This window comes from Oreochromis aureus, linkage group 10 (assembly GCF_013358895.1).
Source record: "Oreochromis aureus strain Israel breed Guangdong linkage group 10, ZZ_aureus, whole genome shotgun sequence".
Taxonomy (NCBI): Eukaryota; Metazoa; Chordata; class Actinopteri; order Cichliformes; family Cichlidae; genus Oreochromis; species Oreochromis aureus.
In genome coordinates this window covers 11,293,075-11,308,359 of record NC_052951.1, presented here as the reverse complement: position 1 = coordinate 11,308,359, position 15,285 = coordinate 11,293,075, and the positions used below count along the sequence as shown (strand labels likewise).

General features: G+C 40.8%; 2 protein-coding genes across 2 annotated transcripts in view; both read right to left on the bottom strand.

The window, feature by feature from the left end:
• Positions 1-1,714, bottom strand: part of abr (ABR activator of RhoGEF and GTPase) — a 117,965-nt gene extending 116,251 nt beyond the window's left edge. Inside the window, exon 1 of the mRNA XM_031735585.2 lies at positions 655-1,714. Coding sequence (XP_031591445.1) covers positions 655-1,471 — 817 coding nt within the window. The 5' untranslated portion in view covers positions 1,472-1,714. The remainder of the gene's footprint in view (positions 1-654) is intronic.
• Positions 1,715-4,743: 3,029 nt separating this feature from the next.
• Positions 4,744-14,601, bottom strand: aspa (aspartoacylase). The gene is made up of 6 exons (XM_031735579.2): positions 14,077-14,601; positions 12,072-12,267; positions 9,542-9,635; positions 8,423-8,530; positions 6,061-6,170; positions 4,744-5,865 (listed from the first exon to the last, which is right to left on the bottom strand). Exons 1-6 carry the CDS (start codon positions 14,316-14,318, stop codon positions 5,674-5,676), a joined length of 942 nt encoding a protein of 313 aa, XP_031591439.1. The 5' UTR covers positions 14,319-14,601; the 3' UTR covers positions 4,744-5,673.
• Between the last annotated feature and the right edge of the window lie 684 nt (positions 14,602-15,285).

Sequence of the window (15,285 nt, the reverse complement as noted above, 5' to 3'; positions counted from 1 at the left end):
ACTCAGTAATTGGTTTGGCACACGGTAAACTTGTTTTTTCTCCGTGGGCGAATCTGAAAAGCTAAAACGGGGTTACATGAATACATCTCGTCTTGTGTTTTAAACAAATAAAGATCATTTCTAAACAAGGCACATTCGTGCCAATATACAGACTGATTTTGTATTATTATCACTGACTAACATAAGTGCATTTGCATCTGCTGAGATTTCATTTATTTTCACTATGGAAGGAGGAAGTAAGAGCCAGAAACCGATGAATTGCATAACACTGATGATCAACTATAAATGACTGAGTACTGGAGCACAAAATCAATTGCAGTACTCACATTGGTTGCGTAAAAAAAAAACGCATTCTGCAAATAAAAACATGCCACATTTGATTCAGTTTGAAGTAAGCTGCTACCTGTAGATATGATATTATGATATATGATATTTATGGAGCCTTGTGTCTTCCCTTCTCTGACATCAGTGCCTTTGACACGTTTAAAATGCTTGACTACAGATCCCATCTGGCTTTTACACTATAAATCCAGACTTAAGCCTAGCTTAGCTGCCAGTGATCTCCCAACCAGGCCATTTCATGTAGTAAAATCGAAAATACATATTGCACTTCTTATTTATAGCCATTACCGGCGGCAGTGGTGTTGACATTACCTGCGGAAGAGGAGTCCTCGTGGTCGGAGCTCAGGTACCCATCACTCCTCCTCTCTGGGGTGCTGCACCCCGAGCCTCGGGAGGGTCTGCGTTGAATGTGGGGGAAGGACGGTGACAGTCTGCCATCATCGGAGTCAAACTCCCTGCTGTGGCGGAAAGGCCGCCGGCTGTCCCGTTGAGCGCTGGAAGTCTTCTGACCGTCTCTTCCCGCGGTCTTTGGTACCAACAAGTTATTCCTGACGAAATTTTCATTCAGCTCCAGATCCTCATATTCCCGGTCGCTGCCTTCCTCGTTGTCATTCGCACGCTGGACGATGGCAGGGGCCGTGTCCCCTCTACAAAAGATGGGCTTCTGTGGCGGAACCGGGATAGGGACTGGTTTGCCCATCTTGCCGCTGAACCTGCCTCGCTCCCGGCCGAAGGAGCTGGTGAGCCCCGCTGTGTTGCTACCCGCAGCGTGGTGCTTCACGCCTCCGGGGTCCGGCACCTTCATCTTCCCCTCTTCACGCTCGGCGTCCCGCCGCGGCGGTTTCCTGATATTCTCCGTTTTGGAAAAGGTCGACATGTCAGCGTTAAAGTTTACATCTTTGCCTTCAAACCTTTCCGGGTCGTTTCTCTTCTGTCGGGCCACAGTGGTCTCCAGGTAAATCACCTTGAATTTCTCCTCTGCCAGAGCCTTCTGGAGCCTCTTCAGGTTGGCTTTGCATGTCTCCAGCTCGGACTCGATGTCCTCTACAGAGTTCAAGTCCATCTGGGGTACTTCTCCGTCGGGAAATTCTTTCCTCCAGTGTTTTTCGAATTCCTCCTGCTCCCACATATTGATGTTCACGCGGGGCTTCACGCCCGTCGCAGTCTTGTCATGCAAGTCAGAAAAATATTGAAGCTAACTGTTGTCTTCACCGACACTGTCGCATAAATCCACGTTCCTTTCTCACTTGTTTTCCGGAAAAGAAAAAAACAAATAAACGCTATTAACTTAATAACTGACCATCTTGCACCTCCTTCACGTAACTGGCGCACGGCGCACTCCTGCGTCTAATGCAGATAACAAGTTTGCCACTACGCTGAAAAGTTTCGAGACTTCCTGTATCCAGACGTGGTGCGTTCAGGTACCGCTGGGAGAATTAAAGTGGCCATGGTTTCATGACAGCATTATCCAATCAATGCCGCGGATTCTGAAGTGGATGTGTGCGCTATAGCATGGTGGAAAAAAATGTTTAAAAACAAGCAAACAGAAAAAATAAATAAATAAAAAACACTTATTATAAGGATGAGGGCAGGGATGTTAGAATATTATAACTCATGACTAATATTTCTACATCGATTGCTCACACTGTATCTGCGGATAAACTAACCAGTTTTACTTGAACGCTATTCTTGATTTTTTTTTTTTTCACACCTTATAATAATAATAATAAAAAAAAAATTAAAAATCCGACAGGATCCGACAGGATATGAATGCAACAAGCACTGCTAAAGGAAAGCAACCATTCTTGGTGGTGCACATTTTAAACTCATTTAAAAGAAATTATATTCCAGATAAAGCTTTGGTCTCTTATCAGTCACAGAACTGAGGTCCTTCATAAAATAAATTCACATTTATTGGATTAGAAGTAAAAACAATTATGTACACATTCTCATGGTGGTCAGAGACTGCAAGGACCAGGCTTCTTACCTGGGTTTTTTAAATGTGCATTTATGTCACAAATCTGCATAATGTTGATAGTTCTTTTTGATGTTCCTGTCACTTGTTTACCTTGCACATAAAATGCAGATCTGTTTGGTAGTCTGTATCTTTGCCAGTTCAGTCTATTGTGAAGAAACACCGCTGATCTAAATATACTGTCAACTTGTTTCTATTCTCTTGTTTGTGGTTTTCTATTTTGGTCACACTGGTGGTCTGTTGAACAAAGATGCTGAACAAATCTTGTTATGACACATTTGAAAAACCTTTAATGATATACAAGAAGAACAAAAACCTGCAAGTTGCTTTAAGTGACACAAAGAATTAATTCCTCCTGACCTAGAGCCATTTTTCTTTGTGCTTTTAACATTTCAGCTGCATACACGGGCACTTCCTAAAGCTGACTGGGCAGCATGTAATGTTGCAGATCAAGCAGACCTTGAAAGCAGATGTTTGGTTTGCTTCCCTATAGCTACAGGTTTCGGTGGTTTGACATTAAGGAAGGGACGGATGCACCTTCTTCTTTTTTTTTTTTAAATCTATCAGGTAGCTTGTTATCTGTCTGCAGAGGAAACAAATATACTGCAGGAACTCATGTACGAAAACCTTTTACACGCACCTGTTTCTTCAATGCCAAAACTTCAAGCACACATCCTCCTTCTCCTCCTTGTTTTCAAGACTGCTAGTTTATAATTGCTAAACAGTGTGCTGAAAAGAAGGTCAGCTTGATTCCCCATCTTGATTTGTGGCACAACAGAAAAACATTTATTGGACATTTAGCTGGTAAATAATTAAGTATGTCTCCTTTTGAAGACTCTCCATGTCTGTGATTTTCATATGAACAGAACCCATCTCTGGGAAACTCATCTTCCATAAAAAAGTAAACATACAGCATGATTATCAAAATTCATGCAGCAGTGTCCTGATAATATTAAAGAAGATCTTGGTAAGAAGCCAGACAGGAGCCTTCCAGTAAAATAAAGTGTAATGCTATACAACAGAGAAGAAAGTTATCTGTGCAGAGAGAGAGAGAGGAGGGTGCAGGCAGAGATGGGTGCTTGGTATATCTGAGTGCCCATTTGGATACCTGCCCAGAACTGAAAGATCATCCTCCTGAAAGCTTTCAGTGGCCATTGATCTGCACTCATTGCAGGCCTGGGGGCCTGTATTGGGTTACTGTAATGAATAGTCTACCAAGACTATGACCAGCTATGAAGCTGGATTACCAATCACAGGCCTGATATGACAAAGAAAGCATAAAACGTGTGGACTTTTCCTGGTTAGTCTACAAGTTATAATAAAGACTTTTGGGACTGCACAAACATGACTGTGTAGCTGATCCAGCCATACTTCTCATGCTTTACTCACACGATTGCTTAATATCAGTGAAACAGACACCTAACAAGTTTGCTCAGTGTGTGGTATTCAGTCGACAGTTAATGACCTGAGTGGGTAAACGATGCAGAGAGTGTGCACAATGCTGGAATTCTGTTTTAATGACATTTCGCAGCCACAACCACACCTACATGAACCACGCTGATCAGAGGTGCTCAATAGATAACCAGAAAGTAACAATGTAATAAAATGGCTGGTAAGTGAGTTTCCTTTTGTTTGTGTGTGTGTGTGTGTGTGTGTCATATATTCACAGCTTAAATAACACCTCCAGCCCAACAAGCTGTGGGTATGTACTCTGTGTTACTATCCAACCCTTTTTAGTGAACATATTCTTAAACTTTGCCACATACCTCTCAGCACTCCTTCACCTCCATTCAAATCCAGATGCCTTGGATTCCTGAAACACTGAACTCAGATAGTGACTCGAATTCTTTGCTGTCATCAACAAAAAGAGAGAAGCATGAACAAACTATCCAGCTATGTTATAATTACAGCACGCACTGTCATTGTAAACACATATGGGTGCCTTCTACGGTATGGCACATGTATAATATATAAAATATATAATATTGTACGTGTCAAAGTTGTGTTGAATCTTACACCTAAAGTCTTATGGGACAAGAGTACTTGAAATAAAGGCATTGAAAGTGCATATATTGAAACATATTGATGGGTCAAGTGTTTTGTTTTTTTTTGTTTTTGTTTTTTTAAAAAATAATACCAAACAAGTAGAGAGCTGCATTTTTTCCTTAGTGGGTCAGCAGCTCTGATCAGGAGAGCTGCTGTAAAAGTGGACAGGTTCTTGTGACACATGATGCACCAGTGACACACAAAGGAGCAAAACAACTAGCTCGGACATCATTCCACCGGCTGCACCCTCCAGTATATTCTGTCCTGCACCACAGTGCACAGTGTAAGGGACTTTAATCAGTGGTTGCATGACGCCCTCTTGTGGCCACATGCCCTGCAGGACTAAACGAGCGTGAGTCAAAGCAGCACACACAGTAAAACACACTGTAGTACAACATTTATTGATAGGATCATTTCCGCAGGACTTCTAGTACAGTGAATTTCACTAATCACAGAAATGATTCTAACAGATATATTGCTCAAGTCTAAGACCACAGCGAGACACTTTGGGACAACATAAAGATGAAAACATTAAAAAGTAAATATGCTTTCCAGGATGCGACAAGTTCTATGCATCCCTTTGAAAGCAAACTTACAATACAAGTATATCAAAATAGACAGATATATTATAAAAACACATCTCACACTGCACCTGGTTTATGTGGAAGAGAACTTAGACTGTAATCGAAACTTTTAACCGAGACATAAAATCTACAAAACTCTACTCCAGATTTGTTGCACAACTGTCTCTGAAATCTCAGTTAAGGCAAAAAAAGGACAGCACCACAGATGCAACCAACGGAGTTACAGGTAGGTAGTATCAAAGGCCACAAAACAACCCCCCACCCCTACACGTGATACAAATATATTTTCAGAAAAAGACAAACATCTACAGTTTGAGTCAAAAGTTTGCAGGTGACGATCCTCTACACAGCCTTCCTGAGCAGTAGTCGGAAACTTAAAAGGAGTGTTTAGGATGATTGAGAAGCCATCAATGATTAGGCCTAGTCTTTAATATAATAAAAATCTAGTTGATTTAATGTAAATATGTACAATATCATAAATACTTCTCACAATAATATAGTAGTCTTCAGATCAAAGACTTTCACAGTGCCTGCACAAATGTTCTTTGCATAGTTAAGTGATTTTCCGATAGTGAATGCATAAAAACCTAAATCAGTTTGTAAAAGATGGTATCTAGTCTGCAGGATTTCTGCTTTTCTAACAGAGCAAAGTGCAAAATCTTGATACAGTTTGCTCCTGTGGCTAATACATAATCATGATTGCTGTTAGCCTTAAGAAACAGTTCTTCATGCTTTTTTGATGGCACTTGCTACCAAGGTTTCTCGCCTGGTGGTTATAAATGCCTGTTGTTTCTCATAATAGGCTGCCTCGTTAATAAAAGTGGGATAGACCGTCCCGGAGCCTTGGTAGTGGATAGTTTTTCCATCAAATGTCTGGAACATTGGGTCACCAGGGTTCAGCGGCTCCCAGTCACAGTCCTGCAACAATAACAAGCAAGAGCCACAGGGAAAGTAACTCGAGTATGTTGTTTAAACTGAAACAATACATTCTCACGTCATCTAAAGAAATCTCATTTCCTCCTTAAAGCAGCACATTCATAGACTCAACGGTCCAAACATGACATGAGAACTAGAGATTGAAGGTGGGAGCAATTCTAAATTTTTTATTTCTACCTGCAGGTTGGGGTGAACCATGGCTATGATGTTTCCATTGGCATCTCGGGGGTAGTCGATCCTCTCTAGGACTCGGAAAACTTCAACTGTACACGGAGGGAACTCCACACCTAAACAGCACAGAAAACAGAGAGAGTATGTGAGTGGATTGGGATAACATATGAAAGCTGGAGTTAGACTGAATTCCCAGAGTTAATGTCCCTGGGTTTAGAACAAGCCTAAAAAAATAAATAAATAATAATAAAAAGAATAGATTTAAATAGACATTTAAACAATATTTAACAAACTGTTTCAAGGGCAGCTTTATTATAGGTCTTAAGAAGGGTATAAAAGCTGTAGTACGTTAAGACATCGAGTCGAGATATCTCCTAGATGAGCAGTAGATCAAACATTAACATTAAGTCAGTGCAGACATTTATCTTCACATGAAAGGTAAAGCCCCACTCTAACAGGTGAAAGTCCTCTGTTTCACCTAGCGGTTGTCGAATTGAAGGGCAGCTTGTTAAAACAAAAAAATAAATAAATAAATAAGGAAAACACTGACTTAACTCACTGAACAAATGCACCTTGCTTCCCAACTGAACTTGTCTGTTTTTATGCTACTATACTGTAGTTGACTGGCACAGTGGTGCAGTGGTTACCAATTTAGCTTGAGAGCAAAAAGCTCCTGGGTTCAAATCCAACAGCCAGTTGGGGCCTTTGTGCGTGGAGTTTGTTTTGTGTGCTGTTCCTGTGCCTCTGTGGGTTTCCTCCAGTTCCTCTGTCTTTCTCCCACAGTCCAAAGACATGCTTGTTAGATTAAAAGACAATTCTAAACTGGCTGCAGGTGTTGGTCACCCTATGATACACTGGTGAAAGGGTGTAACCAAACTTTCGCTAAGATGAATAAGCAGGGTAAGCAGAAGAACATTGATGGATTTATAATCGTTGCCTGATCTTTATAGAACTCTGATTGGCCTGAGAAAACCTGAAAACAGAGCTCAGAGAAGGTGCTTAAGTGTCGTCGTCACCAAAGTCTTGTTGTCTACCCCTTCCTTTATTCAGCTAACTATTCAAATGCAGCTTTCTAATGCTGTTTAAACAGGTTACTTAAAGTCTTAAACAAAGTGTTACTTAGAGGGTGGAGGTAAACCTTTAGTCCATTCAGTGATTTTAAAGTAAGGGAAAAAATAAACATGACGGAGATAGCCATATAGCTAGTTTCTCAGGGTTAACATGCAAACTCATGACATTGCTATCAAACAGATAAAGATTATATGCATTATATTATCTCTGTATTATTACGTATGTAGATTTTTCACTCTGGACCACAGTAACGAGCTTAGTAACATTTTAAAACTTGGTTTTGATTTTTCTTTTTAAATACAGATTAGAGAAAAAAAAAGAACTTACCTTTCTATGAAGATGGACATAAAATACACAGTAAAATATAAATCAAACTAATGTCACACAAAGTTGCCAATTTTCCATGAGATTGTTCCACTGTGATTCGAAACCAAAGTGGCCTTGTTCAACCTTAGGAATTACACACGAGGTTTTGTAATGTTTGGCAGAGCTCTGACATTAGGCAACCATTTCACCTGCACTCAGCTGTATTCATATGCAAGTAGCAGTGCGGAACAGGAAGGACAAATGCTTCTGAGGTCTTCGTTTCCCTGCTTTACTGGGGGGGCTATCCTTCTGAGCAAGCCTTGTATAGCTAAAGGACTTGTTTCATCATGCTGCTCAGCTGCAAAGCACAAGAACACCGCTTCAACACCATGCCAGAACATTCATTATCACCACGGTGGTCCTAAGACAGAAGACTACCACCCCAGTGCCAGCCAGTCCCTAATGACATGGAAACTGACCAACTCCCAGTTAGCGGCTCTTTCAAAGGCGGGACAGTTGGGGAAACCAACAGCCTGCAATTCTAACTTGGCACAGATCACTTGTTTACGTAAAGATATGAGGGAAACGCTGCCCTGCACCTAAACACTGAGAACACTCTTCCGATTAGGGGTGGAGAACGAGCCGAGTGGAGGCGTAATGCAGATAAATTTAGAGAGCGAGGACTAGGTACATCTGGATGAGTCAGATGGTCACCCATGGGCATTTTGTCACAAAATGTTTCTCATCACAGGGATGCTGACAGATGGTAAACAACTTATTTTTCTATTATATAACACATTATGAATCACACTTGCTGTTTTTGAGCCCAAATTCTGAACACAGTTTAATACTTTGTAACTTCTGTAAGAGCTACTTCAGAGGTCATTCATTCTTCACACTATGCTGCAGTGCTATAACCCTTTAAAGTCTTGAGACACAGCCTGTTGTCATGTAGCTAAATGTGACTACAGCTTAATATTTCAAGTCTCACCTTCATTAAAGAGTTCAATAAAGTCCAGAGCATGTTTCAGTATCACTCGCATGGCTTCAAAGATGTTGCTTCTTAAAACACCTTGAGGCTGAGGACCCACTTCCAAACCTGCATAGAAGAAAACAATCAAATGATTCATCTGCAAGTAAAAGAGATTTTCTACCAGCTGAACGTATACTCCGGTTAGATATTTTAAACGTGTAAGGGCTAAGGGCTAGCTGGGATTTGTCGAGGGTGGCACACAACCAAACATGACTGTACTCGCTGCAGTGCCTGCTCTGCAAGAGTCAGTAAAAGTCATACATGGTTGCAAGTTCGAGAATGATGGCTAAACAGAAAACAGCCACAAGGCCCCAGGTTTAATTTAGGAAACTGAAACGACAACATTTAACCCTCTCAGGCTCAAATTAAGTTTTTTGTTGCTAATGCACAACCAAGTCCTGCAGTGGTACTTCTGAGTAAAAAAAACCTCATAAAATATGTATGTGGGGTAATCAGGTTGTTAGTTTTTAACTGTTGCAAATCTGCAACGCCTGCCCTGAGAGGGTTAAAAGACCACTAAGAGATACAAAATGACCACAAAATTGTGCAAAATGACAAAAAAGCATAAAACATGGCAAGAAAGTGATGAAAAACCACAGAGGAAACAAAAAGAACTCCAAATAACTGCGATACAACCAAGTGATTAAAATAATTGTGATCGAAAGCCCTAATTACCAAATCAAGAATTAAGAAATGATTCACACTTTATGTTTTAAGATGGGCAAAACACAATGCATAGAAATGTTCTGTTCATAAACTATACACATTATAGACAAGGTGCATAATTTAAGCGTACAAGTGCTCATAATGATGTTTGTTGTTCTGTACAGCGTTAGTCTGTAAAATGCACTAGAATCACCACAAAATTGACCACAAAGAGACACCACACAGCAAAACACCACCTACAAAGCAACTAGAAAGTGCTGAAAAAACAACAGTTTGTGTCATTACGTGCTCATTATTGCTCTGGGGTTGAACCCCCTTCTTTAAAACTATGGCTTTAAAACTTTAAAACGTTTTCTTAATCCACCTCTGCCACTGTCCACAGATAAACTTGGCTGGACTACAGAGACTCACCAACAGGGTGCTTGGCAACAGAGCGTGAAGTGGAATATTTCAGAAGAGGATGTTCATTCAGCAGAACAAGACAACTGGCTGGAGCCATGGCTTTCTATAAGACAAGAGAACAAGAACATCATATAAAAAGCAGATAAAAGAAAGCCAAACACAAACGCTGTGAGGCACAAAGGCAAAGGGGTTACGGTCATGCTCGATAGAATGGAAAATTAAATCTACACCAACTAACGCTGTATCAAAAACAACTGTGTGCAGAATGAAGTTTAAGCTGGTGGGCTATCTTTGTTTGTCAGCAGAGGCTCGAAATCCTTTTCAGAAGGAACACCATCATAGCGGTCGCCTTCATCATTAAATTAAAAGCTGTTTCTCTAACATTAAACTGGCAGCGGTTCAGATCATCTGCCGAGGGGTACATCCTTCAAACTATGAGACAGAGTAATCAGTACCGTACTAGACCTGAGTCCTTTTCTACCTTGTGTGTTTGCGATTATCAACAAACACGAGCAAAAGCGTCTGAAGTCACAGCATCTAAACCGGAGGCATTTACTAAGCTGGTGAATATTTATGAAGTCAATGAATCCTTATATAACTGATGTCTGTGTATTGGTGGGGCAGTTTGCAGCTTTAAAACTTAGGAATGCATTTCCTGTGAGTTGTATTGTACAAAAGACATGTTGCTTTTGGCTTCATTTCTCCCCCCTGCAGGTGCTCACCATGGATTGTTTTTAAGAACAAGAAAGGAATGCAATAGCTGGCATTTTAAAATGGAAGTTAATGTAATGTAATAAGAGGAGTTTGCCTTGTTATTACCACGAAGCAATGTGAATTTTTGAGGTTGTATTAATGTCCCAAAACAAATTATTTATAAAGATTTGCTGTCTCTGGAGCATTTTACGCTTCTTTGTTAGTTCCCATGTGGGATTTAATCAGTGTAAAGCTGTGGTTAAACATGCAGTTTATCCCTAAAAAGTCAAACACTGGACAATGACCTGATCAGCCAAGATCAAACAATAGCCAACACCGTTTTGGGCTAAATGATACCCCAAAGCACTGTTGATTATTTTGGCACCTTTATCCCATTTGGTAGTCAGCAAAGAAGTCCTGTGTTACAGTAAAGTATGAACAATTTTGGGAGGGCAGATCTAGTTCAACGCCATGTTGATTATGCTGAGACCTTCTGGTACAGCAGTTTTCAACAGTAAACATGCCGCGGACTCCTCTCAGAACAAGCTTGTTAGGGTTACGTCCAAGATGTTCTGACACATTCAGATCTGGGACAGTTATGAAATCCTCGTTGTAACAGTGGAAAGAAGAATTGCTTGAATTAAGTTATGTTTTACTGGCAGAATTATAACTTTTGGTTACACCAGAGAATGTAATAATTATGTAACAACACCTGACTAAGTGTTGACTAACAATATTCCATTTAAGATTAAAAGGTTCCAAGGGCAAAAATAAATGTAAACACTGCTGCAGTGCTCTCAAAACAGTGACTTTACCCTTTTTTTTGTTAAATCCACAATCAATTAGAGCCCTGTTTGTTTTGTTGCTCTCCTTAGTCATCACTATTAAGTAGCTTTCATTGCATGTGTTTGTGTTTTAGTTGGTTTTGCTTGGATTGAACATCTGGCATCTCCTCCACTTGTCCCCTGGGAGGCCCACTAAAAAGGGCAGGAATAAAAAAATAAGCATTTAGTTCTTTTTATTTTATCCTCAACAATGTAATTATAGCTCAGTTCATCTGTACTTACTTTACTTAATGCTGTCAGATAAAATCCATCTTCTAAGAGAGGCACTGAACATCTAATGGTTTTATTTGAAAAAGATCAAGAAACCATCTCCCAAGGCTCATCTGGGAATTTGGCTGAGAGTACAAAGACAACAGGGATCCTTCTGTTGTATTTGGATGAGCCTAACATAGATGGATTTAAATATCTCAACTAAAGCTCAGCAAACAGATCAGCCTCAGACAGAGGTCAGAGAACGACACAGGTTGACAAGTTGAGCTACATCTCGTGTTTCTCCACATACTGCACACTGTGCAGCACAGACTATGGGTGGAACAATCATGCAGTAATATTATACAGTCATCAATGATGCCTGCTGAGTAATGATATACAATTTGGACTTTCTGTGAATATAATGGCAGGACTTGATGACAGTGATTGTTTTATCTCATTTAGGTCTCAGTACTCTTTTTTTTTTTCTACATTAACCATCAATCGATTTTTAAAAAAACTGCAAATCTTGCCAAACTACTCTTTTCATCACTGATTAAGCTTGCCGGTCATTACAGTTGAAGTACGTGGTTAAAATGTCTCAACGGTTGTAGAGAAAAGGTTCCACAAAAGCTCCTCTCAAATACTAGAAGTTACTGGATGTAACTACAGTTCTGTGAGCATAAGTGTAGCGCCCTAACAGGCTTCACCACTGTTTGTGTAAACTGGTCAGAGGGGTGGTCAGATTTTAGGGTGTGACAGCTCTTCTCATAAATAAATCTCTACAGTGTTTGTATCCTCAAGGCCACCACCTTTATGTAGTTCATCATTTGCAGATTGAAGTAGTCTTTGGAGCTTTCCAGAATCAGAGTGCAGCCCATGTTGGATGTCGTGTTGTGAAGGTCAAAGATGACATCGTAGGCCTCCGGGCTTCCTTTGGGACCAAATATCCTGTTGATCTCCTGGGCTCTCAGCACCTCATAGGGCAGGTTGTTTCCACCTGGGGCACTGCAGGGTGTGTGCAAGCACATACAGCATTATAGAGCTGCCACAAGCCTAACTATTCACATAATATCACACAAGTCAGCTCAAAGAACAATGAAGCATGTTAATTATTTACACATGAGTGTCCTACATACAACACTTTAACCTAACGGTTGGCTATAAGGGAAAAGGCTAGTATGTCGGAGTTAAACTCCACATGCAGAACTTCATGGTTAAACTATTGGCAGCCATGGAGTCAATGCTGGGAAGCAATAGCTGCATTCAGTAAGCCAGTGGCCTCCTTCTGTCAAAGTTAAGAAGAAATTGTATTCATTAACTCCAAGTCTTAGGATCTTTCCAAAGTGTATTTTGCCCCCGGGCCTTGCTCTGACCAGAGGACGAGTGCTGCCCACTTTCACGCTCTTTTAAAGCATTTCAAAACACCAACCAGTCTAGGTCATTCTCCACGCTATAGCAGAATAGCACCTCTACTGTCTGTGTTGTTTTGCCTCCCTCACATCTGTCATTTACTCCCTGTTTTCAGAGACTGTCCGGTATTGTCTGGACTGCTGGGAAATGAGCACACAAGCACAGTGTAAGCAGCAGCTGATGAAGTGGACTCCCAACATTCATCTGAAGGGGTCAAGCGGGTGCTCATTTTGAGGGAAGAGCAGAGATGTCATTCTATACAAGTGGGGGGAAAAATGACATCATGATGAGCTGTTTTTGGAAAGAGTCTCCAACTGTTTAATCTTCTTATATGTTGCCTTCAGAGAGGCCAAATAGTGAATATGCTGGAGAGCGCTGAAGAAGATCTTAAAGTGTCAACTAATGCTTGTACGATGAGGCTGGAACACTTCACTCATACGGTTTGAGCTCTGGGCATCACTTCAGCTTTACCGCTAAGAAATTATGTGTCACCTCTGTATATGTGAAGCGGGAAGCGCTCAATTCACTTAAGTGATATGGTGCTAACTGCACTCCATTAAAAAGGCTATTACAAATGATGAAGGATATTTTTCAATGAGGATTTTAGGAAAATGTTATGCAGCAATAATTTTAAAACTGTACTTCAGTAAATACATACAGATGACAGGGAAAATGCACACCATAATAACACTTTGTATGATTAATGAATAGATGCTGTTATCCAACCACATTTCTAAATGGGCTGTGTGCATGAACAGACACATGGGATCACAAGGGCCAGCGTTTGCGTAAGACTTCATTTTACGGTGTAGTGCACATGAAAAAGAACAAACAAATAAACAAAAAAACCGTCTTCAATCATTTGCAGCTCGGTCACGTTCCGCTCACGTTTTTCCTGCAGGCCGACAGTCAGCTGAAGTTCGGGAGGAGGGGACTTGCTGCTCTGCTCTTATTGGCAGAGGGGGGCACGGAGGGGGAGACGCCACCGATGGTAAACACACACGTCCCAGCTTACCTGCCATAGTAAAGCTTTGATGGCAAAGTCCACGTGATGGATCATATTTTAAAGACATGTGCAGCCCCCTTTTCTTTCTTACGGATACATTTATATGTCGCGTTGTGTTACGTTGACTCGTTTGTCCGGTACAGCGCACGCATGCAAACGGCTATGCCAATAATATTCCATAATTGTGGAGTCATTACATTTTTCCACGGACTGTAGGGACATCTTCCACTGCTTGGTTGCGATTAATTAAGACAAACATCTAGTATGCGTGGGTGCCCTTTCTTTAGCTGACCCAGTTCAAAATAAAGCCAGTAAATCCCTACGTTACATCTCTTACACGCCAACAGGAAGTTTCCATTCAACATGTAGTTCAACAGAGACTCCAGAGGCGTACCTACCTTAGGTTTTCTGGGGTGAAGGCTCGGTTCAGATCCGTGTCTACATATCTGGTGCACTTCTCCACAGCCTTGGGATTGGTGATAAAAGGTACGGCCTCGACTGCCTTCCTCTGTATTTCGGCGCCGTTCTTCGTCCACAGGTTAACGAGCGTCACGCCTGACATCTCGTTTCCGTGCGTCCCTCCGAAAATCGCCACTCTCCTCGCCTCGCTGAAGCGCGCCGTGTTGTTGTAAGAAGACATGCCTGGGTGGCAGTAACTGTGCAGAGTGTGGATGAAGACACGCTGGTCTCCTTGGCGTAAGAAGCAGAGGAAAAGTTCTCCAGCTTGGAGCTTCGCAGCCTCGCTGTTTAAATGCCTGTTGACGCCGCACGCTTACGTAACGTGCCCGCTGGGTTGCCGTGGTCAGTCACCGTGCGTGGAAAAAAAAAAAAAAAAAGTTGAACACGGACAACTGGGTTTGCAGGCGAAACTCCCGTTAACCAGGTTCCTCCCACTGTTTACCTGTCACCGTCACAACTGTGGACAAGACGAGTTTCCGGTGAGGCTCTTTCAAAATAAAACGTTACTTACATAGTTTTTTAAAGTAGTAATTTAAAGAGGGACGCCGAGAAAAAGAACATCGAAAACCCTAAACCTATAAAATATCCTGATTCTAGTACTTCCGGCTGTCTTTTAATGTGGTATTAAATTATAACATAGCAATGAACTCCAATCTGACTCAATCTGACATCATAAACACTCGCTTACTCTGGAAACATTTGTGTTAAACTGCACTGTAAAACCTAATATTGTGCTCACTTAAAAATTAAATAGACTGAACTCAGTTTTTATCAGCTTGTTATTAACATTCGGTTTAATTAAGTTACCAGTAATTTAATTCAAAAAGCTGATCAACTCAAGTCAGCTGGAAATGTTGCTTTTCAGTGGTGGAATGTAACTAAGTACATTTACTCTATTCTGTACTTAAATAGGCTGCAACTCACATGTCGCCTGCTTTACTTGAGCCTGTGGCATATTTTATTTCATTATCTGACAGTCTATTATTATACTGTATATGTTTTTTATAATACGTTTTGTAAATAAAACATACACAGCTTGGTTACTTATTTGTAAGTACAACTAAAAGTATTAAATATTTAATTTTCTATTTGCTTTTTCTTGTTGCCCTTTTCGTGTGTGTGTTTTGGTTTTTTATTTTTGGACAAAA

Bases quoted from the DNA above. Each gene is read 5' to 3' on its own strand.
- aspa (XM_031735579.2), bottom strand. From the start codon at position 14,318: ATGTCTTCTTACAACAACACGGCGCGCTTCAGCGAGGCGAGGAGAGTG. The intron at 12,268-14,076 runs GTAGGTACGCCT...CACACCCTGCAG, and splicing joins TTCACCCCAGAAAACCTAAG to TGCCCCAGGTGGAAACAACC. The intron at 6,171-8,422 runs GTGAGACTTGAA...TGTGCTGTTTAG, and splicing joins TATTGAACTCTTTAATGAAG to GTGTGGAGTTCCCTCCGTGT.